Here is a 25,362-nt window from a genome sequence, read left to right on the forward strand (position 1 = left end):
TTGGATCCCCTCTTTCTATTAGTTTTGTTTCTCTGGACAGTTTCCATGTACCTGGGATAGGTGTTATGTTCAGAAGGCTGTTGGGAAGATCTCAGTTTAGATCAGGCTGGCCGATACCACTTCTCTTGTGTATGATGAGCAACTGTATTGTAAGATTATCATTTAGATTCTGAGTGTCTTCCTTCTTAGGTCACTTTTGTGTGACCCAGGTTGTCTAGACCACAGAACGCACTTAGCACTAGGCATCAGCTGGCTGTTTTCCCACTTTGTGCTGTGCAGCATCCTCCTACCCTGGCCGTGAACTGTAGAGATGTTGTGTAGACCTTCTCCCTCAGCAGCATCATTGACTAAGACATTGTGCGTGTTGAAATGAACTGTAGGTCATGTCAAGTTTCTTTGGTTTTGAACAGAAACCAATGTTGCCACCAAAAGGGAGCTCATAGGAGGCTAAAGGGCCCCCAGAGACTCTCTCAGTGGCAGGAGACTCTAGACCTGTGCCATCTAGTATTGTAACCACTAACCACATGCAATGATTTAAATTTAAATTGATCAGAATGAACTAAAAATTAAAACTTGAGCCATACTAGTCACATTTCAAGTGTTCAGTAGCCACATGTGGCTAGTGACTTCTGTATTACATAGTGCAAACACAAACCCTTTCCACCATCACAGAAACTTCTCCCTGGTGGAAGTACATCTCCAGATAGCCTTACCTGGAGGCCTTCACTCCAGTTTACTAGCCTAGCCATTCCTTCCATTGCTCTGTTCAAGATCCACCCTGAAGGAGAGAGAGTTGATTGGTCTGGCTTAAGTCATGTGCTTACGTCTTGGTCATATGGGTGTGAGAGAGGGTTGGGCAGGAGAAGCCTCCAGAGACCCCTCAGAGCCACCAGGGCAAGCACCTGAGTTCACAGCCTCAAGACCGCACTCAAGGGCGGAGGGGCGCACAGTGCTATTGGTGGGAGCTGGCCAAGAATGGACAGATGCACACCATGGCAGTCTTTAAATAAAAGATTTTGAAAGGAAGATTTTGTGTTCCTCTGGTAGGTAACAATACATCCTTCAAAATATTTTTTAAAAAGATATCACAATATATCAGCAAATATTTGTTTTTAAAGGTGCATGTAAACATTGAAAAATAAGCATAATTTTGTTTTTAATGATTAAGACTTGGGTGTGTCTGTTTCTCTAACAGTGTGTGGCATAATAGTTGAAAAAGCTTTCTATAATAAATATTAATGAAAGCTGTATCACAAAAGTGTTTAATTGTGGCCAGTTTGCTTAATTTGCTCTGGAAAAACATTTTTTATGTCCAGCCTTCCTTCCCCATTCCAGTCCTGATTGCTAGAGGCTTCTCTACCATAATCCACAAAGAGCTCAAACTAATATGCTTCAGGCAGGTTCTGCTGGGGTTGAGCCAGTTAGGTTTTTCTCCTTACATATCCCTCTGTCTTGTGCGTGCGTGTGTGTGTGCGTATGTGTGTGTGCGTATGTGTTTCCATTGCTTTACAACAGGCCTCAGGGAATAGGAAGCATTACAACACTTTAAACATTGGTCACAAATGGAAGGATACATATTTTTATGGTTTTTGTATGATCGTGACACAATTTAAGACTAGTAAACATGCCATGTTTGTTCACATAGCTCACTCCTCTTTGACCCTGATGCTTTCATTGTAAAGTGAGAGGAAGTCAGTTTTGTAAGCATCAAGCCCTGATGTATGAAGAAAGCGCTTGCCTAAGCCATCTGACACAGAGTTCCACAGGAATCAGTTTGCAGTGGGCTTTATAATCCAAAGCTAGCATTGTACTGCAGTGTTTCCTCCCATGGTTCAAGGAAAAAACAACCTGAAGTGGGGCTTTCTATTTATGAGAGAAGATTTATAAGTAATTCAAAAGTGGTATTTACTTCCAGAAGTCAGAGATCACTTCTAAGCATATCAGTAAATGCCCTCAACTTGGTATCCACATAACTTTTAACTTGGAAGGTTTGTTATGAGCATCCCCCTTTATCAGTATGACTTCTTTCTTTGTGCTGTCTTGAGAAGGGAAAAGATGAAGGATAAAAAAAACAGAACAAAAAGCTTGGATTTTCCACCGTTAAATGTTACTAAAACATACTTTATAATCCAAAGTCATAAGGTATGGTCACATACCTTGTAATTGATTGTGAAATGTCAAATAAAGCTTGCTTTAGATTATTTTAATACATGTAAATATAAAAGGGGGGAAGTAACATTTATATTTCACATTATTCTGTACTTTGAATTTAGGTCTTTTGGTCTTGGAGGAAAGGGGAGAGTAGTCTCAGATTGCTGCCAACATCTCCCCATGGCATTAAAGGTTCTCATGGCTCCCAAGAGGCAGCAGGGAATACAGGAGATAACCAGATATTTTAAACATTTTACTTCTTGCCTTCTCTGGCAAAAGCTTGCTGTGCTTTAAGCCTCTGCTAATACAGGTTGCTACTTCAAAGTAAGTTGTGTTTTAAGTAGTATAATCGCAGGAGATTATTACCTAGGGAGAAAAATTCTTGATGTCTTCTCAAAAAGATTAAATGAAGGAAAAATAATAAACAGTAATATTACATTTCAAGTATATCTTTATTCTATCCAAGTGATACATAAACGTGAAGACATTTTGTTGCATGATGAAAACAGTTTTGCCACTTGTGGTAGTGTCTGCTAATTGCCTACCCATTTTCATTTTCCCTTAGATAGAGTCCCAGTTTTATTCTCTATGCTATGGCAAAACACTCAGCAAGGAAACTACATTTCCCAGCCTCCTCCAGCTACACATGGCCAAGTTCTAGCCAGTGAGATACAAACAGATACTGTTGTCCAGTACTTAGTCAGTGGCTTTGAAAATGGAACACTCCCTTCCCATTCCCCCTTTTCCCTTCCAGCTATTTGGTTTGCAGACCTGATTGCAAGGCTTCAGCAGCTTTTTTGGACCATGAGATAATCTGAAGGACAGAAGATGCAGCCTGAGGATGACAAATGAGAAACATTGAGGCAACCTGGTTTCTAACAGTGGTCATTTGTGATATTTATGCAACCCTGAAAAAACTGGTTCCAAAATTTTGTTTCTGACTTTTAAGCTTTCAAGAAAGTGGTTAAATCAAAGCAATAAAATTAGTATAAAGTGGACACTGAAAAGGTTGGCAATCCAGTAGCCTCATGTAGTGAAGTACTGACTGGCAAAAAACTCATTCCCCATACTCACTTGGTAATGCTCATCCTCAGTGCTCGTCATTTGTTAGAAAAGAGAAGCTTTGAACCTCAATGCAAAATCTTTAAAAGAATTCAGAACATACCATATGAAATCATTGCTATTGTAAATAAACTTGATCATGATATGAGCAAAAGCGTTACATTTAAAAATGTAGCTCCACTAAAAGGAATCAAGGTCTGAGGAGGAAAGGTACAAGATGAGCTTGGAACATTTTGTGATACCAGGTAACAGGAAGTTATTGATGACTATTTTAGTCATGTCAAAAGGACTTCAGAGCCGATCTAACTAAGTCCTCACTGGTCAAAGATGGGGTAGTTTGAGCATCAATAAAGATTTTAACTGCAGTGGGTTGTCATACATCAAATAGGTTAAAATCTATAAGTTAATTATGATTTCCAAAGATTAAAAACTTAACTGTCCAGCGTTAGAGGATACTAGGGAACCACCTTGTAATTTTGAAAACTAGTGAATAAATGAAAAGAGTCAACCACTTATAAACTAGAAACTCATTTTAATATTATTTATAGATCACAAGCAAAAGAAACAAAGATATCCATTTTGAGTGTTTTCATCCTCTTATTTTGTCTGTGGCTTCAGACAGTGAGTCAAAGCCATTCACTCCCAGGATCTTGAGTACCAACAAAAGAAATTCATTTGAATGTGAACAGTTCTCACTCCTGCCCCGGCACACAGCTTTACCGCATCACCAGGGAGCAACAGTGACTCTTGCCTCTCTCTCTCCCTCCTGTACCACCAGACTCTTCATTTGATAAGTAAACAGTTTTGAAATTCTTTGTTAATTTTGCTAAGCATTATTGGCATTCATCTTTTACCTATAACATAGCTTATTGTTTATTTTCATCACATTATCTGTTTAATGCCACATAGGAGGAAACATAATCTGTAGCTGATAGATTCATTTTCTGCACATACACATATCCCCTAAATAATTCGTTAAGAATTCAATAAGTAGGTAATTGGTGTTTAAAATGCTAAATATTATGTAGAAATTGTGGTAGACTGTTACATAGCAGTTTATGGGTTTTTTTTTTTTTCCTGCCATTTTATCGATTTGTGGGGAAATTGGTTGGAGCTTTTGGGTGGGCTAAGAATAAATTACTATTTTTCCCATTTAAAAATGATGGGTTCTCAGTATTCAAATATTTGCTTTTCAGTGGCTTTTAAAACACAGAAAATTTATTCCAAGAACCATGATGAGCATTATCTATACATTGTCTCATACTGTCCGTGAACTGAATTTTAGCAGTCTGTGACTGCACCTGCAGGGATCTCTTCCTCCTTCCAATTCAGCCCAGTCACCCCACGACCTCCAGTTACACACACCTGCTCTGTTCTGAATCTCGATTTCCTGCCTCTCACTCTGCAGCATCCTAACCTTCCAGTTCTGTTCAGACCTCACTAAGTCCTCAGGTCTGGTGACACTTTCACTCTCAATCATTTCCCTCTTTTCCTCTCTTCTCTCCTCACACAGCCTAGATTTCATGGTTCTTTGTGATAATCACTTTCTTACATATGACCTTAGCTACCTTCCCACTAACCTCATAGGGGAATTGTAAGGATTAAATGAGTGAATACTCTTGGAGTACTTGGGAGGATTTACGTAGTGTTATGTAGTATCTGCTCAGTAATGTCAACGGTTGCTATTACTTAGCTCTCTCCTCTCTTCTTGTACTTGTCTGGCAAAGTTCCAGGCCCCCACCCTGATCCCCCCAACCCACGCCACCAGTTAGCTAGAAATTGCTAGGGATGGAAAAGGTAATCATGCTAACTCATCTCCTGATCACACATCTTAAATGTGTAGTTAATTTTGCCCAGCAACACCGCCATACTTCCCTAGTATGTTTGCTTTTCCACTTTCTGAAATGCATGTTCAAATCTCTTTCCTCCATCCACCTGTACTTCCTGATGTTCTTGGTACAAATTACAGGAAACCCTATTTCAGCTGGCTTAAACAATAAGAAAATACCCTGTAGCATCACAAGCAGTCACAAAGTAAGGCATCTTCAGGATTGATAAGGTCAGCAGCCTAGTGCTGTCTTTCTACTGTGCCATATTCAGTTTGGAGACTTTGCCCTTGCCACCTTCCATCATGGTCACAAGGTGGCTGCCATAGCTCTAAGTGTCACATGTAGAGGTGACAGCATCCTGGAAGAAGACCTGTGTATCCCTGAATGTCTTTATTTCAGTGAAGAATATCTTTCCTAGAAGACCCCTGCAGGCATAGCTTTATTGAAGGAAGGGTAGGGTGAATAGTGGTGGAACAGGAACAGGTGACTTAAAAACGTGATTGGCTGCACCTGAGCAGCTGAACAGCCTCAGTGAGCACCTGTCCAGGTCTTGCTGACATTTGTCTAAACAGTCTCCCTAAGTGATCTTATTCAGGACTCTGGTTTTAAATGCCACCTGTATGATACTAATCATTGGTAAACCTTATTCTCTGTGTCCGGTCTCACACATGACTGCTCCACTCTTATGTGTAAAAGATACCTTATACTTACCTTGGCCAGAGCACAGCTTCCCCTTCCTCCATTCTTGTCAGTGTTCATAATATTGGACACTCACACACTCAGGCTAAAAATCTAGCCATTAGATTGATTTTCCTTTCTCCCAGCATCCATTTAACTAGCATTTCAGACAACACTTATTCCAAGTCCTCCACATCTCTCTCCCTACCTTGCCCTGTCTCAGTCCAAGCTGCCATCCTGTTGTACTTGGGTGACAGCAGTAGCTGCCTACTGGGTACCCTGTTCTGATTTTGCCCCTATCATCTCTTCTCCCCCAATCTTACAAATGATCTTTTTAAAGTGCAGATCAAATTATGTCACTTGCTGCTCAAAATCCTCCAGTGCCTTTGTGTCACTTTGCCTAGGGTAAAATGTAAACTTCTACTCCACTTACCCAAGCTCCTGTCCTGCTACTCCTCACATCCTTTCCTCTGAGCCACAGTGGTCTCCTTCTTCAGTGGGCCATACTCTGCCTCATCTTTGCATCTTTGTACCAGCTGAGCTCATCACTGGGTGTTCTTCCTGATCTTCATTTGGATGTCTGGTTATATTTCAGACATTGGCCTCACCTTTATCAAGCAGGCCTTCTCCAACCACCCAATCTAAATTAGTCATCTAGTGTGCTGTCTCAGAACTCTCTTCCCTGCCTGAAATTCTCTGTGTAACACTCCTCACAGTCTCTTCTCTCTGGCCCATTGCTTCTTGCCATTTGTCTTTGCTCCCCTTCTGCAGAATGGTAAGGGATGGTCTATCTTACTCAGCACTGTGGGTTCAGCACCTAGGACAGTGCCTGGCACTTGTTAGGTTACTCAATCAATAAATTATTTATTGAACTTAAATAAGCTTTATTTGGAAAAAGTAAAACGGATAAACTCCCATTCAGTTTCATCTGACTTTTTTAAAGAGAAAGAAAACTAGTAGCTCTATTATTGTATCATTCATCTTTTTGGAGAGTAAGCAATAGAAATTGACTCTGCCTACCCTAAATGAAAAGGAAATTTATTGTAAGTCTCCTGAAATCAATAGATGGATAGAGGTTGAAGCTTAGAGCACAAACTGGAACCCAGGAGCCCCAGAACTAGACAGTCTATACCATGGCAGGTCTGCACATCACTGCCCTGTGCTCTTTGTGAGCTTGGCAAATCTCCATGCCATGAAGTCGCCCATTCAGACTGTTAGTCCTGGAAGCAGCATCCAGCAGGCCAGACCTGATGTAGACGCCTGTCCAGCTGTGTCAGGGCAGAGGAGGTGGCTCTGGCTCTTGGGCTTCAGTTACAGGGATCCTCTACTGTCCAAGGCTGATACAGTGGAGAGAGGGGTGGCCAAAGGGGTCTCCAAAAGCAAGACTGGGATTTTAATGGGAGCAGTGGATGTTGAGCAGCCAAAACATGGCCAACATTCAAAGCATTTGGGGAACTTGTTTATAAGTCTCTCTCTGAGCTTGTTGGAGCTCTGCCACAAATAGTACAAACATCTGCCTACCCCCTTCTTCTTAGTTCATGACCATAATTCTCCCTCAAATCTCTGAGGAATCAAAATGGAATCACTGGTGTTAAAAATAATAACCCTGACAAATAGAACTGAGAAGCCCATGAAAAGAGGGTTCTTATGCTTGTATGCCTGATAACTAAAACCATCACAAAACACTCTGCAAAAACCACAACCTTACATGAAGGCCATTGCAACCTTATACAAAAGACACTTCTGCAAGGATGTCTGTTCAACTGCCTGTCCAGCCTCAGGCTGGCGTTACTTGTTATTGATCTTTGTAGCCAAGGATAATTATTTTGAAACAGTTATGTAATCTTCTTCATTTTTTCCTCTAAAAACCTTTGTCTTCCTTTATCTCCCTGAATATACACATTGTTTATGGCATACGCATTGCTGTTGCAATGCTTTATTCCCAGATTCCTTTCAGAGGCCCTCTCTCCGTTTTTTATTTAGGTTGACAAGCTCAAATCTTCATTAGAGAATGACGGTCCTATACCACTGTTTCTCAGAAGATGCCCTCAGATGCTCAGTGGCTTCTTGTCCCCCTCAGAGTAAACCCCAGGTCCTTTTGGGCCCATGGGACCCACAGGATCTGCCCCTGCTGTGCACTTCAGCCACACTGGACCTCCTTGTGCTCCACAAGTGAATCAGTTGCAATTCCCACAAGACCTATGCCCTACATGTTCCTCCTGGAGATGCATTCCCCAGACCTGTGTGGGAATCCTTGCTTCCTCCTGCCTCAGCTCCAGTGTCACCTGCTCAGAGCCCTTCCCTGGCCATCCTGTCTTAACTGTGTCCATCCCCACTCCATCTCCCCCTGCTTTTTTACTCTGTGTGTGTATTTGTTTATTTATTGCGAGGCTTCCCATGACAGTGTTGAACGCCAGGGGCCAGGGGCTTTGTTTTGTTCATGGATGTATCCATGTACCAAAACAGGGTCCCTCAGTAGTGGTGCTTCAATGAGTGAACAAATGGGTTGTCATCTGTGAAATTAGTTTTAAAGGAGGAATTCCAAAATGGTCCTAAACAACAAGTAGACAGCATGTGAGGTGATGATTGCAATTACTTACTTGGTTATGTAAATTCTGTTGCTTTAATTTAAGAGAATTATCTCTCCACCTCCTGTTTTAGAGCAGTGGGTTAGTAGATTCTGCTGCCTCTTCAGCTGAATGTTGGAGCCTATTAGAAATGCAGAACCTTAGGTTCACCTCATACTCACTGAATCAGAACCTCCAAGTTGACACAGCCAAGGCAAAAAGCCTTAGAAATCCCCTTGTATATTCTAAGCATTCACACATTAGAAAGGGAAGGGCAGTGGCCAAGGCGCTTTCTTTCTTCATAGCATAGTAATGCAGCTTTGGAACTCAGTTTTTGCTTGCTGATCTGGACATAGTGTCATGTAGGTACACGTAACTTCACATAGTACCTTTGGCTGGTGGGGTGTTGAAATGGCAGAAATATTATAGTTGCTTTTCTGTGGAAGGAAAAGTGCTATAAATTTACTACCTCTAGGAAGATTTGAGGCACTTGTTTTTTAAAATTTATTTTTAACTGACAAATAATTGTATATTTATGGGGTGCAATGTGATAATTTTGTTTTCGTTTTTATATTTTTAGAGACAGATCTCGCTCTGTCATCCAGGCTGGACTGCAGCGGCGTAATCATAGCTCACTGTAGCATCCACTTCCCAGGCTCAAATAATCCTCCTGCCTCAGCCTCCGTAGTCAGCATGCGATGCCTGGCTGATTTTGTATCTCTGTGTGTGGTAGAGACAGAGTCTTGTTATGTTGGCCAGACTGGTCTCAAACTCCTGGGCTCAAGCTATCCCCCTGCCCCAGCCTCCTAAAGTGCTGGAATTACAGGTGTGAGCCACCACTACGCCTGTCCATGGTATATTGATCTATGTAAACATTGTAGAAAGAGTCAGTCAAGCTAATTAACATATCCGTGACTTCACCAACTTATCTTTTTTTGTGTGGTGAGAACATTCAAAATCATACAGTACATACTATTATTAACTGTGGTCGCTGTGAGATCTTTGTTTTTTAGTGGAAGCCTTGTGAGCTATCCTATAATTCTCAGCTTAGCGTCACATTTCTCCTCATACTCTGTAGTACTATGGAGTATCTGCAGGAGTGTCCTGGGAATGTGTTACTTGCTGATGTCATAATCCCTGAGTATATAGCTCCAGCCCAGGGAGCCTCAGAGCAGATCCTGACCAGGAGTCAGGCTCTGCATTGGAAGCTGTTGGGATGGACAGTGTGAGTTTGAATAGTTTTGTAGACCTCTGTCACCTTGAGTGCATTAGGGCTGCTTGTCAGACTGAAACAATTATAATTTCACCAAGGACAATCCTATTTTTTAATTCCACTGCTTAATGTCATCAGTCACCAAGACTGTTTAGAAATGGCACTTGAGGAATCCTGAATTCAAATGCCTAAAGGAACTAGCAGATTATATCATCTAATCTAATGAAGGAAGCCTGGTGTAAAACAGTCAACTGACAGAAATAGGATACACTATCTTCACTTTTACCCCTAACTCTAAGTTAATATTGGAGTTTGATATTCAGAATTAAGAAAAGGTGAATTGAAGTAATTTTTTTCTAGTTCTCCTCTTTACATTTGGAGCTTACAGTCTGATGCCAGGCATGGCATGCTAACTAGGGAGGCTGAGGCAGAAGGATCATTTGAGCCTAGGAGGTGGATGCTACAGTGAGCTATGATTGCACCAAGATTTTGGCACATCTTATCTTTTGGATTGGGATGTTTTTGTGCACTATTTGACTTCCTTAACCAGCAAGAGTACTGAGTTTCATTTAGTTTAATTACAGAAAATGCCTGTTCATAAATTTAAGTACTTTCAAGCTGGAAAAGAATGTTGGCATAAAAAGTTTTGCCATTTGGGGTAACTATTCCGGAGATATTTGTAAAAATGTTAGATTCCATATCAATCATGTTTAGTTGTCCAATATTGCCTTGTAACTTCCATTTGTAAAGTTCTTTGCTCATAGTATCATTAGTAATTGAGAAAGGCAAACTGAACAGATTATATCATTTTTATAAAGCTTGAAATCATGAATTTTGTATGCCTGAGGGGTGGAGGGGACAGTTTACTTTCAGTTTCACACATGTAAAAATATATATAATTCAGGCAATCAGTCTTAGATTTCTGCAAACTGGGATAATTTCTTGCCAAACAAATGTTCTAAAAGTTAAAATTTCAGTGGGAATGAGTGAATGAAATCGTGTATTTGTGTAATCATTTAAGAATGTCCCTTTCAAGAAATAGTGTTGGGAATACTTTATACCCTGTGCAAAAATTAACACAAAACTGATCAAAGACCATAGCATAAGAACTAAAAGTATACAACTCGTAGAAGAAAGCATAAAGAAAAAGCTTTATAACACTGGATTTGGCAATAATTTCTTGGATATGACACCAGTAACACAGGCAAAAAGAGAAAAAAGAGGTAAATTGGACCAAAATTAAAGACTTTTATGCATCAGGCACTATCAACAGAGTGAAAAGGCAACCCATGGGATGGGAGAAAATATTTGCAAGTCTATATCTGATAAAGGATTAATATCCAGAATACATAAAGAACTCCTGTAACTCAACAAATGAAACAACTCAAGATGCAAATTAAAAATAGGCAAAGAACTTTAAATAGACATTTCTCCAAAGACAATATATGGATGGCCAATAAGCACATGAAAACTTAGGCGCTCAGCATCACTACTAACAATGAAATTGCTACCAAAACACCAGAGGTTTTGTCTAGGTCCTCCTGTTCACTGCACAGAAAGCCCATCACTGTCGCAAGTATTGCCAAGGAAGAAGGCTTTAATCGGCTGCTGCTGCTGAGATGGGAGCTCAGCCTCAAATTCATCTCCCTAACCCACTAAAACTAGGGGTTTATATAGCAGGGAAGAAATGTAACAATGTGTAAGAAAACAAGAACTAGGGAGGGGCAAGGAGTCATCTGGTGTGGTGATCGGCTGAGTTTTGGTTCTTTGATACTTTTTTTGCAAGCCCTGAAGGTCCTTTTCTGGGGAAGAAACTCAAAACAGATGCAAGTTTCAAGCTTTAACAGCAGAAGGGTCAATTGCTTTGTTTATCCAAAAAGTACTGTCTGTGGGACTATTGGGCGGGTTTCAAAATGCTACTGCACACCCATTAGGATAGCTACTATAAAAAAAAAAAATAGTCAGTGTTAGTGAGGGTGTAGAGAAATTAGAATTCTTGTTCTCTGTTGGTAGGAATGTAAAATGGTTTGGTGACTATGGAAAACATTATGGTGATATCTCAAAAAATTAAAATGGAATTACTGTATGATCCAGCAGTCCCAGTCTGTATATACTGAAAGCAGAATTGAAAGCAGGGTCTTGAAGAGATATTTGTATATCCATGTTCATAGCAGCATTATTCACAATAGCCAAAAGGTAGAGCAACCCAGGTATCCTTCCAGGGGTGAATGGGTAAGCAAAATGTGGTATATACATTTTGAAATGTATGTATGAAAAAGGAATGGATTTCTGACACATGCTACAACAGAGGTGAATCTTGAGGACATTATGCTAAGTGAAACAGGTGAATCACAGAAAGACAAATACTGAATGATTCCATTTATATGAGACAATAAAGTAGATGGCTTGTGATGTCATCCAAAAAGATCAAGTCCTGGATGCAGTGTTAGTGGGTGAGCCACGCCAAGGGTTTTCCCCTGGTTCCTGTGATGCATTGTTTTCAATGGGTCGGAAGGTTAGTTCTCTTCTGCACCATACCGCTAGCCTCCACCACAGGCCCGCCAGCCATCTGTTGTGTTATGCATCCAGATTAAGAAACAAAGCATCCGGCTGTCTGCCCCTCAGCTTAAGGGACTGGGTCTTTTTCGTAGTGTTAGTTACCACCTACATGACCGTTACTTTGTTAAGTTTCTGCAAAAATCCTCATACCTCAGAATCATGCTATAAGTGGAACAATATGATGAACGAGTTTGAGCTTCCGGGACTTGGAAAATGTTGTTTCTCTTGAATAAAAAGTGCGACATTAACAATGTGGGTCACATTTGTTAATTTTGACCAGTCTACATTAAACTTTTCATAGAACATGAGAAAGAACCATTTCCTAATATGCTTATCATGAATAATATATATTCGTTAAGTTCTTCAGTCTCATCAAAATTCTCATCAGCTCCATGAGTAAATATAGTCATCTGAGTTATATTTATATCTGTGTTCTAATCAGCTGCCATTGGAAGCACCATAAATAGCTTGTCTTTTCCATGCAGCTTATCCCGTAAGTTCTCAGACCTATCTTTACTACACTGAGCAACATCATTGTCGAAAGTTAAATTTAAATTTGTCAATAATTCATTGTCTTCAGACACATATTTTCTGCCGTATCGAGTAAACGTGTATAAACTCACCATCTCTAACTGCTTGGGCAGCTTAAACACGTAATAACTGCATTTTGCGGTAGCATTATTGTATTTGTTTGAAAACAGTCTGTATTGAAAATATTAGTCCTTTTACAATTCATTCAGGGTTTCTTTTTCTAAATATTACCTGTGTTCTAAATATTAATTATGGTTCTTAATATGGTTTGCTTAATAATGGCATCTTAAGCTCTGTTCTTCCAACTGAGGCATACTTTGTTAAACATGTGCCTTCTTGTGGTCTTTAATTTTTTTCCACTTTTCACAGAGATGTGAACAAAAAATGATTTTGCTTTCCTTTAAAGGAAAAGTACTGGAGGGAAATTGGTTTTTTAGATAAAATCACTTGTCTAGTTTTAAATGTTGCTAACTAATGCAGAAAGAAAAGTTTTAAATTTTGTAGGTCAAGTAAAACCCAGTGAGCTTGTGTAGATGGTGGGCGTCAGTTTGCTTTTCCTGCTCTGCAGGGGGTCAGTCCGCTGCTCCTCTGCCTCCTGGCACAGCCATTGATAGGGTGAGATTTAAGTGAACGCTGATGTTGAAGCTGTTTTCATTTCTTCTTGGTAGACATTGAGGCTAGACCTGTGTTACCTGCTTTTGCCCAACTTTGTATTTAATGAGATCCCGTCCTCATCACTGGAAGATACTGAAGTGAATACATAGATGGATCTAGTGAGTTAGGCCATCTTCAACAAAAATAGGCATCTTTTGCTGTAGAACTATTCTGACCTACGTTTACCCTAAATCATGCTAATATACCCACTGTGTTCCCTTGGAGTTGAAGAGTTAATCAACTCCCGAAGTCCCTAAAGTAGTAAGTGGCAACGTCAAAACCAAATGCATGGCTTCTGACTTCACACACAGTGGATTTTCCTCACCAGCTGGAAAAGGGGTGTGTTTGTGTGAGAGAGCGTCTCCGAGAGAAGAGCTAACAGAGATGACCAGGACTTGCACTGAGAAAATACTACCAGGACAAAGACTGTTTTCATGAGTCATTGTCTGGTTTTATTTCTAGATTAAAATTTGTTTACAATGTATTCACCATAAAGGATTCTTTAAAAGAACAGGAGTTGAATGTCTCACAATGTGTTAAGATTTATTTAAGCTGAAAGAAGAATGCCAAGCTTGGTGGAACTCTGCCTTTCTAGTCAGTGGACTTACTGGCTGGTACTGCCTATCCACTGCTGTTCACCTGATGGTTACTGATGTGGTGATGACTGTGGATTGGACTCAGGGTATACCAGAGAGGTTGCAGGTGATACTCAGTGCCAGAATCACTTAATAAGGATGTAAGGTTCTCGAGTCCTTTTTTGGTGTTATTAGTTTTATAAGGGAATTAAGAAATTAGATTCTGTTCTGAAGTAGTTTTCCAGCTACTAATTTTAATATATAAACTTCTGGCCCTGGTTTATTTTTATAAATGAAGATATGAAACACTGAAGTGTTAAAACTAACAGATGTCAAATCATTGCCTTTTCTGTCTCCTTCACCCCTCAGGGGGGACACAGCGATTGCCACGCGCCATTGGAATGTCCCTGGCCAAGGAGCTCATATTCTCTGCGCGAGTCCTCGATGGCCAAGAAGCCAAAGCAGTGGGCTTAATCAGCCACGTTCTGGAACAGAACCAGGAGGGAGATGCGGCCTACAGAAAGGCCTTGGACCTGGCGAGAGAGTTTTTACCTCAGGTATTTCTCTCATTAGAGTTTATTTTTTCTCATTTTAGGAAACATTATAACACTTTGACTAAAACAGCAGTCATCTTGCCTACGGAAGAAGTCCCTGGCTTGCTTCCAAGTAAAGGGATGCGTGGGCTCTGTAAAACTAGAGCAGTTACACGAGATAAACACTGTGATCCTGTGGAATTCTGATGACGCTTTGAAGATGCTCCAAGGGCCTTATTGTAGCCACACTTTGATAGAATATCCCTTGACAATGCTTGTCACATGTGCACAACTTCCTAGCAAGGTGTTTTAACTTGCTCACCAGCTGAGCGCTCTAACGAAAGCTGTAGCCATGGAAAGAAAGAGTGATAGGGCTGGCTGTCACACTGGGCCACCCCAAGTCAAAATACATTGAAATATGCTGTTTTCTAGTAAGGGACCGTAGTCTGTTGTGCCAGAGTGGACTTTCATTGCAGTGGCTTCACTTGAAAAGTGAAAAGCCTGCTTGAAAAGCAGCAGTTGTTTGTCTTTCTGTGTGTTTGCCTATGGTGGTGTAGGCATTGTTTTGACTCCATTGTGTTTCCTCACAAGTACACTTTCAAATCTAGAACACAATGCGTATGGCTGACTCAGGAGTGGTATCAGTGGCCGTGCACTGACAGTCCTGTTTTAAGCAATTCTTTTTGTTACCCGTTCAGATATATTTTTCAAATATGCCTTTGGTCCGAAATCACAAGATTAAAGGGCTTTAAATTGAGAGAAAGAGTCTTCTTTTGCTGTGTAAGCAGTAGTGATCTTTCTTTATTCCTAGTGGAGTTTGAAGTTTTATAACCCCCTAACCAATTTCTAGAGTCAAAATAATTTTTCTAACTCAGGGTTGCTTAACTCAAACAGGATTCACAACCTTTTTGTGGGCTGTGGATCTTTTTGGGAATGCCATGAGATTCCAAATTCATGCATTTGATTCTTTTTAAAAATGCATGAATGCTCACATTTGTTCAGAGTCTTGCATCCAGTTTCAGAAAGTGTTCTTGGCACTCCTAGCACAGGAGCCTTTGCTGACAAACCAGGCCCCACTCTGCTGGTATGCACCTGCTGAATCAGTTTTTAAAACCACACTGCCTGGCATTGACGCTTCTGGTCCTTCTTAATTAACTTAGGAGCTGTTAGCTCTTTTAGGGAAGGACCGTTATATAATTTATTCCCCACATAAGGTAATGCAGAGCCATACATTCAGTAGATGCTCAATAAGTATTTGTTGGATTGATGGAAACAGAGCAAATAAAAAAGATTTTTGCCTTAAAAAGATAAGATTCTCACTACAAACTTATTTATTCTCCCCAAATATGAGAGAAACCTCTACCTAAAAACAAATTAAAGGTACGAGTATCAGGAGAGTATAATTTGACTGAATATTGGTGTTATAACTTACCTTGGCTTAAAACTTTATGACCAAAACATACCTCAGTTGAAAGAAAGGGGTGTGTTTAAGAAAGGTGATGGCACAATTCCAATTCTGATGATCTGCAGAGCCCGCTCCTGGCCTCCTGACATGGATGTTCAGCTCTCTGCTTCAGAGCTCCCTATAGGCAGCTTATTAGCCCCTTAGGGCCTGACTTGCTCTCTCTCCCATGATGCTTCTGTGGCCACCATGCAGCAAATGCCACCACCGTCCACACACCGCCCCGCCTGAGAACGTGAGCACTGTCCTCCCCTCCGCTCCCTCCTTCCACTGCCAGTGTGTCGAGCCGCATCCCGTTGTGTGGTTACCCAGCCGTCATCACAGTCCCTGTGCATGTGCCTTTGTCACCTTTCATTGGAAGGACACTCCTTCAGAATGTTGATTGTTAAAATTAATTTTCCTCCAGGTCAAATGTATAAGAAGATGTTGAGTTACTTCAGAAAATATGTGACTGCAAAATTACATGCACGAGTCACCAAATGAAGTTTGAGTGGAATCACCTTTATTTTTATGTTTGTTACTTTGTTGCCAAATGATTGGTCCTCCAGATAACTGAAAGCTTCTGTAAAATCAGTATTTCTAGGTGATATCTGTATTATATATTACTTCCATTTATCTGAGAAGAAAAGGCTTGTAAAGAAGAAAAGGCACTGGAAATTTTTTAAGGGGGAAACAAATTAAATCAAGCACTATCTCTAATAGCATTTTGAATTTTCTTGTTTTTCTCATGGCTTTCTAAACTTTACTTCCCAAAGTGTGGTCTGTGGACCAGCAACCTGCGCATCTCCTGGCAGCTTGTTAGACGTGCAGAATCTCAGGCCCATCTGAGACCCACTCAGTCCACATCTGCATTTTAACAAGGAGGATGGGGATTTGTGTGCATCTAGGAGTTTGACAAGCACCTTTTCTTGGTCAGTTGATGATGAAGATGGAAAAATTAGAGGAGCACACCATTTAATAAAATGGATTGATTATCATGAAAAAAATGGTGGTGGTGTCTACGACACATACAAATCACAGTGGGAAGAATTATCAATAAGATATTTGTCTAACAACTATAGCCTTGGAAATTGTGGCCTTTGAAAAAGATTTGTAAACATGATTTGGAAGAAAATTTAGATAGGTCAAATTTAATAATAGAAACTCCTTGATAGGAAAACATGTCTTTTCATGCATTCATCCATGTCACCATCCAAGAGTCCTTTGCTGTGCCTGTTGTTTAGAGCCTACCATGTGTTTTAATTCAAAAGAGCATTCAGTTCAAAATATAGCATTGAATTCACATTTATCACCCATCAGTGGTATTTTAGGACTTTAAAATGTGATCGAATAACGAAATTCCATCTGAGGGATTCTGGTTTTTCTGCTTGGTAAGAGTTTGGCTTCTGCAAGACACAGGTAACATTCTCCTTCTCACAACAGATATCCAGTTCATTCCTTGTGACTCTTCTACATCTTTAAAGACTTACGTAGACTTCAAATTTATGTGTGCTGTGGGAGCACTGCTTAGAGGACACTGTTGATTAATCCACCATCATTGCTGTTAGTTGTCAAGGTGAATGGAGGAAAGATAGAGAGCCAGTGTCTGAAAGAGATGATATCAGAACCCTACCTTAATCAATAGCAATAGCCTCATCCCCAGCCCAAGCTTCTTTCAAAACCCCTGATTGGTATGGTACTGAGGCAAAGACTTTACCTCCTTTTCCTTCCTCTACTTAACTTCTAGGAAGTGTTGTTGAAGAACAGCAAGCTCACAGCTGGACATGCACTACCTGCTCACCTTTAAGGATCCGGAGTTTGCAGCATAACAAAACGTGGAATCTAAATAATGTGCTGATGCGGTTGTTGCAGTTGCTCTTTAATTACAGCCTTGCAAGGCTCAGAAAATTTTCCATCTAGTATCTGACAGCCATTGCTGGCTGTGCAATGGATCCAGTGGTGGGAATTCTGAATTTTATTAAGATATATGACATAATTTGCATAAATAATAATTGAAGTCTGTTTCTTTAATTTGAATTTTAGGGACCTGTTGCAATGAGAGTGGCAAAATTAGCAATTAATCAAGGGATGGAGGTAGGTTCCTTAATGCTTGAGTTTGTTTTGGGAATGGAGAGTGGAGATTTAATTTAAATGAACCATGTTTAGACTGCCACATTTTTTTTAAAGTTCTAAAATATGGTTGTTTAAATGCTACTATTACTGAAAGCTACTGAAATTGCTTGCAGGTACGTCATTTATTTCATTCTTACGGTTATTGCTAATTCAGTATCACAAGCACAGAATTCAGTAATTTTACTGGTGCCCTGAAGCTTATGACATGCTCATTATTTTTGCCATCGAGTTAACAGACAGATTTATTGGCTAGTAGTTCATAGAAAACCAAAATAACAGGGCATTCTGTGTATTTTTAGCATCAGTATTATATTATACAAAACATTCTAAGAACTCCTAGCTCTCTTCACCTTTAGCTTCTCAGTGTGCCTTCTGCAGGGAGGCACACGCAATGCAGGTACAAGGTGAATCCATCGTGTGTCTTGGGGGTACCCCAGGGAGATGACTCCAAAAGAGTGAAGGCCCCAGGCTTGGGAGGAGGGGGTGATGCATATACCCATTTATTGGACTTTTCATGGCAGTTGTTATATTTTGGTTAAATTATGGGTATTTTGAAGAAAAGTGCCTCCTTTTTGTAGACTAAGGAACCTCTGTATCTTCCTGGGCTGTATGGCAGTAAAAAGAGATTGACTTTGTTAGCAGTAAATACAGTTTCATAAATTTGCAAAAGTATTTGATTGGTTTATTTAAATATTTACATAATGGTAACAATACTAATAGCAAATACCTTATATAGCCCCTACTATGTACTAAGCATTGTGTGTGTGTGTGTGTGTGTGTGTGTGTGTGTTTGTGTGTGTGTGTGTCGATATAAAGGCCTCACCTAGATTAACTCATTTAATCTTCACAATACTCCCATTTGGTGAGCATTATAATTAGCCGCTTGTTCAGACATGCCTCTTTGAAGCACAGAGAGGTTAAATAACTTCCTCAAGGTAACTCAGCTCCCAAGTGATGGAGTCAGGACGAACCCAGGAATCCTGGTTCTGTGTCTCATGTTGGTCACACTCTGATCTGCTGTAAGGATTGGGTGCTTTGGGGATAGGGTTATTCAATTTGAATTTCTGTTGAATATACCACATTTCGCAAAGTTATTTCTGCTGAAATGGATTATGTTTTTATTCTCAGGTCGATTTAGTAACAGGGTTAGCCATAGAAGAAGCTTGTTATGCTCAGGTATGTAATGCAATCACAAATTCAATGAGGATGACCCTTACAAATTATATTTACCTTCTGTATAACTCAAATGAATTTCACTGAGCAAGATTACCCTTGTGCCCATTCCAAAATCATACAAATGGGTTGAAATTAGTTGTTTCTGCCATTTGTTACCAACTCTTATGACTGATTCTGTTCCACAGGAATGTCTCTTGTCTATATAATCTAGAAAACTCTTAAGAGTAACTGAGTCAGTCGTGGGTACGCAGGACCTGTCTCTCTAGGCTTACGCTTTCTTTTGTGGGTATAGCCCTGGCCTCCCACTGCAGTGTAGAGAGGTAGAGAGTGGTGATGAGCATGTGCCTACCATGCAATCTGGGGTGAGACTCCTTGGCTTTTCCTGAACCTCTGAGCCTTCTCTCCTGACCACTGGAAGTTCACTAATGAAATTATAGTTTTATTTTTTACACAGTCTGCCCTTTTCATTTGTAAGTTTTGCATTTGTGGATTCAACCAAGTGTAAATTGAAAATATTCAGGAAAAAAACCAGATGGTTGCATCTGTACTGAACATGTACTGACTTTTTTCCTTATTATTCCCTGAACAATATAGTATAATAACTGTGTACATGCCATTTACATTATATTAGGTATTATAAATAATCTAGAGATGATTTAAAGTATACAGGAGGATGTGCATAGGTAATATGATATGCCATTTTATTAATATATAAGGGACTTGAGCATCTGCAGATTTTGGCATCTGCAGGAGGTCCTGTAACCAATCCCCTGCAGATACTGAGGGATGACTGCATACAAATTAGTAGGTCTTCCTGGAGAGGAAAAAAAAATGTTTTCCCTTTTTTGTCTTTCTCTGAAAGATAGAACTTTGTTTTAGGGCATCTGAAATAGCAAAAAATTTTTGTTCTACCTTTCCTGGGAGTTGGAAACTGCATGAGCACTTGTTTAAAGGAGCAGTATCTAGAGTGTGACTCTGTGCCCAGCTTGTATATATAAATCACCACCTGTCATTGATGAGTACGTGCCATGAGGAAAGTGAATTACAAACATCTTAGAAATAGCCTCAGAGCCCAAAGAAAAATTTTAAAAGCACATTTGGCCATAAATTACAACTTACTAAATGTAAATACCAGAAATTATTCAAGGTATTCTTCAGACCACAATGGAATTAAACTAGAAATCAATAAAAGAAAGACTGCTGGAAAAGCCCAAAATATTGGGTGATTAAACAACATCCTTCTAAATAATGTTATATGTCAAAGATGTCTTGAGGAATTATAAAGTATTTTGAATTAAAATGAAAATACAACTTCTCAAAGTTTGTGGGATATACTGAAAGCAGTGCTTAGATAGAAATAGCATTGGATGTATATATTAGAAAAGAGAAAATATCTAAATCAATAATAACCTTCCACCTTATTAGGAAACTAGAAAAAGAAGAGCAAAATGGGGTGAGTAAGAAGGATGAGTTTGGTTACATAATTAGGAGAATTGTTCAGGTGACTGATTTCAAAATTTTAGAATGTGGTTCTAAGGAGTTTTCTTAGATAGTGCTTGATAAACTTTTACAGTTGTTTTAACATTTTTGACATACTTAATATTTTGTTTTTCTTAGACCATTCCAACAAAAGACAGACTTGAAGGTCTTCTTGCTTTTAAAGAGAAAAGGCCCCCTCGCTATAAAGGAGAATAAAAGGAACAGAAATTCTTAAGATGCCAATGTAATAAATGTATTTCCTGGAAGTGTCTTTCGGATCCACTATATGCCTCAGCACATGGAATCTTAATGACCAAAGTGAGGAGCAGATTATTCATATAGTGTAATAAGCATCCGGAATGGACCCATCCGTGTACTTCATTTAAATGTGTAAATGTCATATTTATTCAGATTTATAAAGCTAGTAGTGTATAGTCAGAAACAGAATCAAAGTTAGATATACATTTTTAAATATTTACTGCATATGAGGCTTTCTGTTCTTAATTTTTTAATGTGAATAATTTATATATTGCACATTCTAGGGAATAATATTGATTCTATGTCTACTGTGCTGCATTAAGAAAATAAAATTTCTATATACCAAAAATGTGAAGTTATACCAAATAAAGTTTCTAAGTGATTAATGCATATGAACAGATACATATACATATATCTAAACCTGAAAAATGAATTGATATTCTGAGTGAAAACTACCTTATATAAATAAAATTAGTGAAAAGAAAACATGGGAATTTTTCTCTTAACCCATTCTTTTTGAATTGACTAAATCATTGTATGCTGGACTTTAGAAGAAACAACCCTTTCATTGCTGCTTCTATCAGGCAACCTCTTTACATAGTCAGTCCTGTAATACAGTATTGAAGGTGAAGAATGAATCCAAAGACTGAAGCCAAAGAACCAAAGCGGACAGGAGACCTAGTGCAGTGGGACTTGCTGGGACCTCCTCCCAGCAAGTGGTGTGGCGGCCACCTGGCCTAGGAAAGGTGATGTTTGCCCACAAAGGAGGAAAGAAAATGGGGCAGCCAGGATTGGAGTACGGAAATAGCTTGGGGTCATGGATTAAAGTGGAGACTGTTCTCTGCTTCCTTACCCTCAGCTATTTGCATCCAATTTCTGTAAGGGAAAGAGGTGAACTTAACAACCCTTTGTCCTAACAAACACCTGCCTTCCTACCCAGGCCAGGTCAAGAAGCTGTAAATGGAGGGCCTCCAGGTTGCATGCCTGAGTAGCCACACCTGGGGAGTAGGCACAGGTAGGAGTTGTGTGGGACATTGGGAACTGGAGAATTCGCTGTGGAAAAAAGGAGAACATTCTGATGCCCTTAAATAATTTGAGATAGCTCTACTGTACATTCATTTTACCAAACCACCCTGCCTTCCTTGTTTGTGTCAGGTGTCAGTCTGGTCATGCTGGAGACGACGTCCCCGGGAGTGCCCCTGCAGCAAGCTTCACTGTGGTACAGGCCAGCTGTGTCCCTAAGGTGTCCTCCTTTCACATTTCCATATATCAGATAAACACCCATTTTACTGTGGATTTACATCCTCATCGTGGTGACTTCATTGCTATTTGAAAGCATGTAGGCTTCATTTTTTAAATTCTGAAACTTTATTTTTTAACTTGGGAATTTGAACTCAACCACAATTCTAAAATTCTTATAAGAGACAAATGTGGACTGGCTGTCTGCTGATGTCTGTCCTGACAAAGGTAGGCGGTGTCTTCACTCATGTTTGGACACTAAGGTGAGCACTGTTTCTTTATCACCTTTGGTGCTGAGGCTCTGCAGATTTATGATGATTGCTCAGCTGATCATCATACTATAAAGAGGGCTTACTAAAATTCACATTTGGCACACTGTGGTGGTCGTGTCGGGTGGCATGCATACTTGTTTACTGATACACTTGCTGAGCTGTTCGTTTTGTGCATGATAATTTGCACCTAAAATGCTGGTGGTGGTTTTCATAGCCTTTTAAAGGTTGCAGGGCCAGTTTGTCCTATCCATGACATGCTAAATACCACTTCTCTTGAACTGAGCAGGAAATAATTACGTTGTTAGGAAAAAATATTAAGAGTGTGCTGTATGAGTCGTTTCTCTTGGATTCATACTCTAGTCTACTGTCACTGATCAAGCACCATTTAATTTCCTAACAAGTTGTGATGAAGTAACTGGAATATATCTGAAAGCAAAGTCCTGTAGTGACTTAAGGTATTGCAGACTTCATGTATTATGGCAGAGAAAAGTGCCTGTCCAATTCTCTGAATAAATGTTTGCCTTTCTCTTGATTTTCCTTTCAGTATCGGTCTTGCTGCTAAGCAGTCCTGATCCTCCCCCAAGTCAAGCTCACGGGGCTCTGGATAGGGCCGTGCTACCTACGGAGGAGCATGGGCTGCTCCTCTTTCTCCAGCACACCGCCTGTTGGTGCATGCAGTTGGAAATGCAGTAGACGTATCCATGTGTTCAGACTAGGTTAGAGAAGGCTCTCAAGAAAGGAGGATGAGTGAGTGATCAAGCACAGATAGAATTCAGAGGATGAAAGCAAAATAAAGAAAAAATTTCCCGTTATCTCAGAGCATGAGGCCTACTGGTTTTGAAGTAATTTAGTGCTGGTTAATTTCTAACTTGTCTATGAAAAGAAAGGAAAAGAGGTCTCCAAGTTTCTAAAGTTCTGAGGCAAGAGAAAAGTTCTAGTAATGGCAAAAATAAGAGTCAGATTTTCTGAGATTGATTTCTGTAATGTAAAGGATCATTTCACGTTTGCTTTGTTCTTAATAATGATGGATCTGGTTTTCCTGTCAATCATCTTTTTTGTTGTTTTTCTAGCAATCAAAAATTGGCTTGTCACAAAGTGTTACTTTTCTGATAGCACCTTTCTAAGTGCTTCGTGAATAGGCCAAAGTAGTGGAGTGTCGATTCATGGATCAGCAGTTAGAAAAAGTGTGTATCTGCACATGAGTGTGTTGCTGGCCGGCCATCGGCCCTTTTCCTCACTTGACCTGAACTTCTACCTCTGGTGATATGCCCTACATTTGCTCTTACTTGGGCTCTAATGATCCTGGCACACACATTCAGAAATAGTTAATCATGCCATTATTTGTCTACCGATCTAGTAAAATATTAACTAATACTTACGTCAGTATGTATTGAACTTTATCAGAATAGCAATAGAAGTTATTTTCTCATAGTATATTAATAACTATACATGTTTCACAAAAAAACATTTTAAAGTTAGTTGCTAATATTCTGGTAACAACGTAAGAGATACTTTTCTGCATAGATGAAGCAGGATACATATTGTGATTTGGGGTATTTTGGGAGGTGGAAGGTGGTCGAATCCTCTGTTCAATTGTATTTGTGTCTCAGGCTCCAAAAAAATCACTGTTTCAAATGCTTGCCTTTGGATTTTCACAGTCTTCTTTGGGACCTCCAAAAATTCAGCTACCCCTTAGAGGGTTAGCACCTAATAAGCAACTTAGTGTACACTATTTGTTTTCCAAAATAATTCTCAGGGCAGCATGAGAGATCTGGGGACCTGGTGGGGAAAATAAAGGATGTCAAGGACAGACCAAGACATGCACCCGTGTGGCTCGGGAGCAGCCCTGGAGACGTGCATGTGTGGCAAGACATGAGATGGCCCCTCTTCCGGGAGCTGGCAGTTCCCTCAGGGGCCCCAAAGTGAGCTCCTAGGAACCAACATGTAAGTCCTTTTTAAAGGCCTAATATAGAAACAGTACTGTGTGGTGTTTTGATTTAAGGAAACATTTTGACAAGATCACTGAAAATACCCTCTAAATAAGATGAGTGAATTAGAGCTGGATATTATGGTAATACTGAGTAACATTTATGAAGCCATTCATACCTACCAGGTGCTTTACAGACACTACATCCCCAAAAGGATAGGCACTTTGGTTATTCTGTGGTACAGAGGAAGAGAAAACCATAGAGGGATCACTTACCCACAGCCCCACGGCAGGTACATGCTGGAGTCAGGAATTACACCCAGGGCTACTGGCCCTTTTGTCACTGTTGAGCTTGAAAACAGCCAAACAGCATAACAGAAGGCTGTTGATACGTGTGTTTTTGTCAACCAAGAGGGAGTAGTGTCCTTTGCTCTGATTTGGTCGACAATTTTCTCATTACTTGGAAAGATACCAAAAGTGTGCTTATCAGCTGATCTGATGACACAGGTGAGTAATGTAACAATTAGAGCTAATGCCCACTCAGCGCCTCCTCTATCAGACACTCTGTGTTTTCACACCTAATACCAAAATCTTATGAAATGGGTTTGCTGATTTATAGTTTAAGAAACTGAGGCAGCAGGATTCATGCTGGGCATTCTGTGTTCTGGGTTCCAGTGTTTAATGGCTATACCATCAAGGGCACGGAGCCAGTCTTGGTAGATGTGAATGATGCTTGGATCTGTCAAGATGCTAGTAGTGATTGGTGTATGTCCTCACAACTCAGTTCCCCCTAAAACCAGCTACTGGAGTATAAGTGTGAAGACTCATGGTTTGATAGCAATGCTTATCAAAAAGGGGGCAAGATGGCCTGTAATCCCAGCACTTCGGGAGGCCGAGGTGGGCAGATCACGAGGTCAGGAGATCGAGACCATCCTGGCTAACATGGTGAAACCCTGCCTCTACTAAAAATACAAAAATTAGCCAGGCATGGTGGCGGAGCCCCTGTAGTCCCAGCTACTGGGGAGGCTGAGGCAGGAGAATGGCGTGAACCCGGGAGGCGGAGCTTGCAGTGAGCCGAGATCGCG

At 40.1% G+C, this 25,362-nt stretch overlaps 1 protein-coding gene across 10 annotated transcripts in view; it reads left to right on the forward strand.

Moving 5' to 3' along the window:
• The window catches only part of AUH (AU RNA binding methylglutaconyl-CoA hydratase), a 154,741-nt gene extending 133,416 nt beyond the window's left edge, over nt 1-21,325 (forward strand). For 5 of the 10 annotated variants that reach the window (XM_054502669.2, XM_054502666.2, XM_063650265.1 and 2 more), the window contains 2 exons: nt 14,189-14,376; nt 17,541-17,887. In XM_054502669.2, the coding sequence (XP_054358644.1) occupies nt 14,189-14,376; nt 17,541-17,600 (248 nt within the window). In that variant the 3' untranslated portion in view covers nt 17,601-17,887. Of the gene's footprint in view, nt 1-14,188; nt 14,377-17,540; nt 17,888-19,054; nt 19,103-20,719 lie in introns of those variants that run through there. The other 5 variants (XM_054502667.1, XM_054502668.1, XM_063650267.1 and 2 more) reach the window with 3 other exon arrangements.
• The last annotated feature ends 4,037 nt before the right edge of the window (nt 21,326-25,362 follow it).

Source organism: Pongo pygmaeus, chromosome 13 (genome assembly GCF_028885625.2).
Source record: "Pongo pygmaeus isolate AG05252 chromosome 13, NHGRI_mPonPyg2-v2.0_pri, whole genome shotgun sequence".
NCBI classification, from domain to species: Eukaryota; Metazoa; Chordata; class Mammalia; order Primates; family Hominidae; genus Pongo; species Pongo pygmaeus.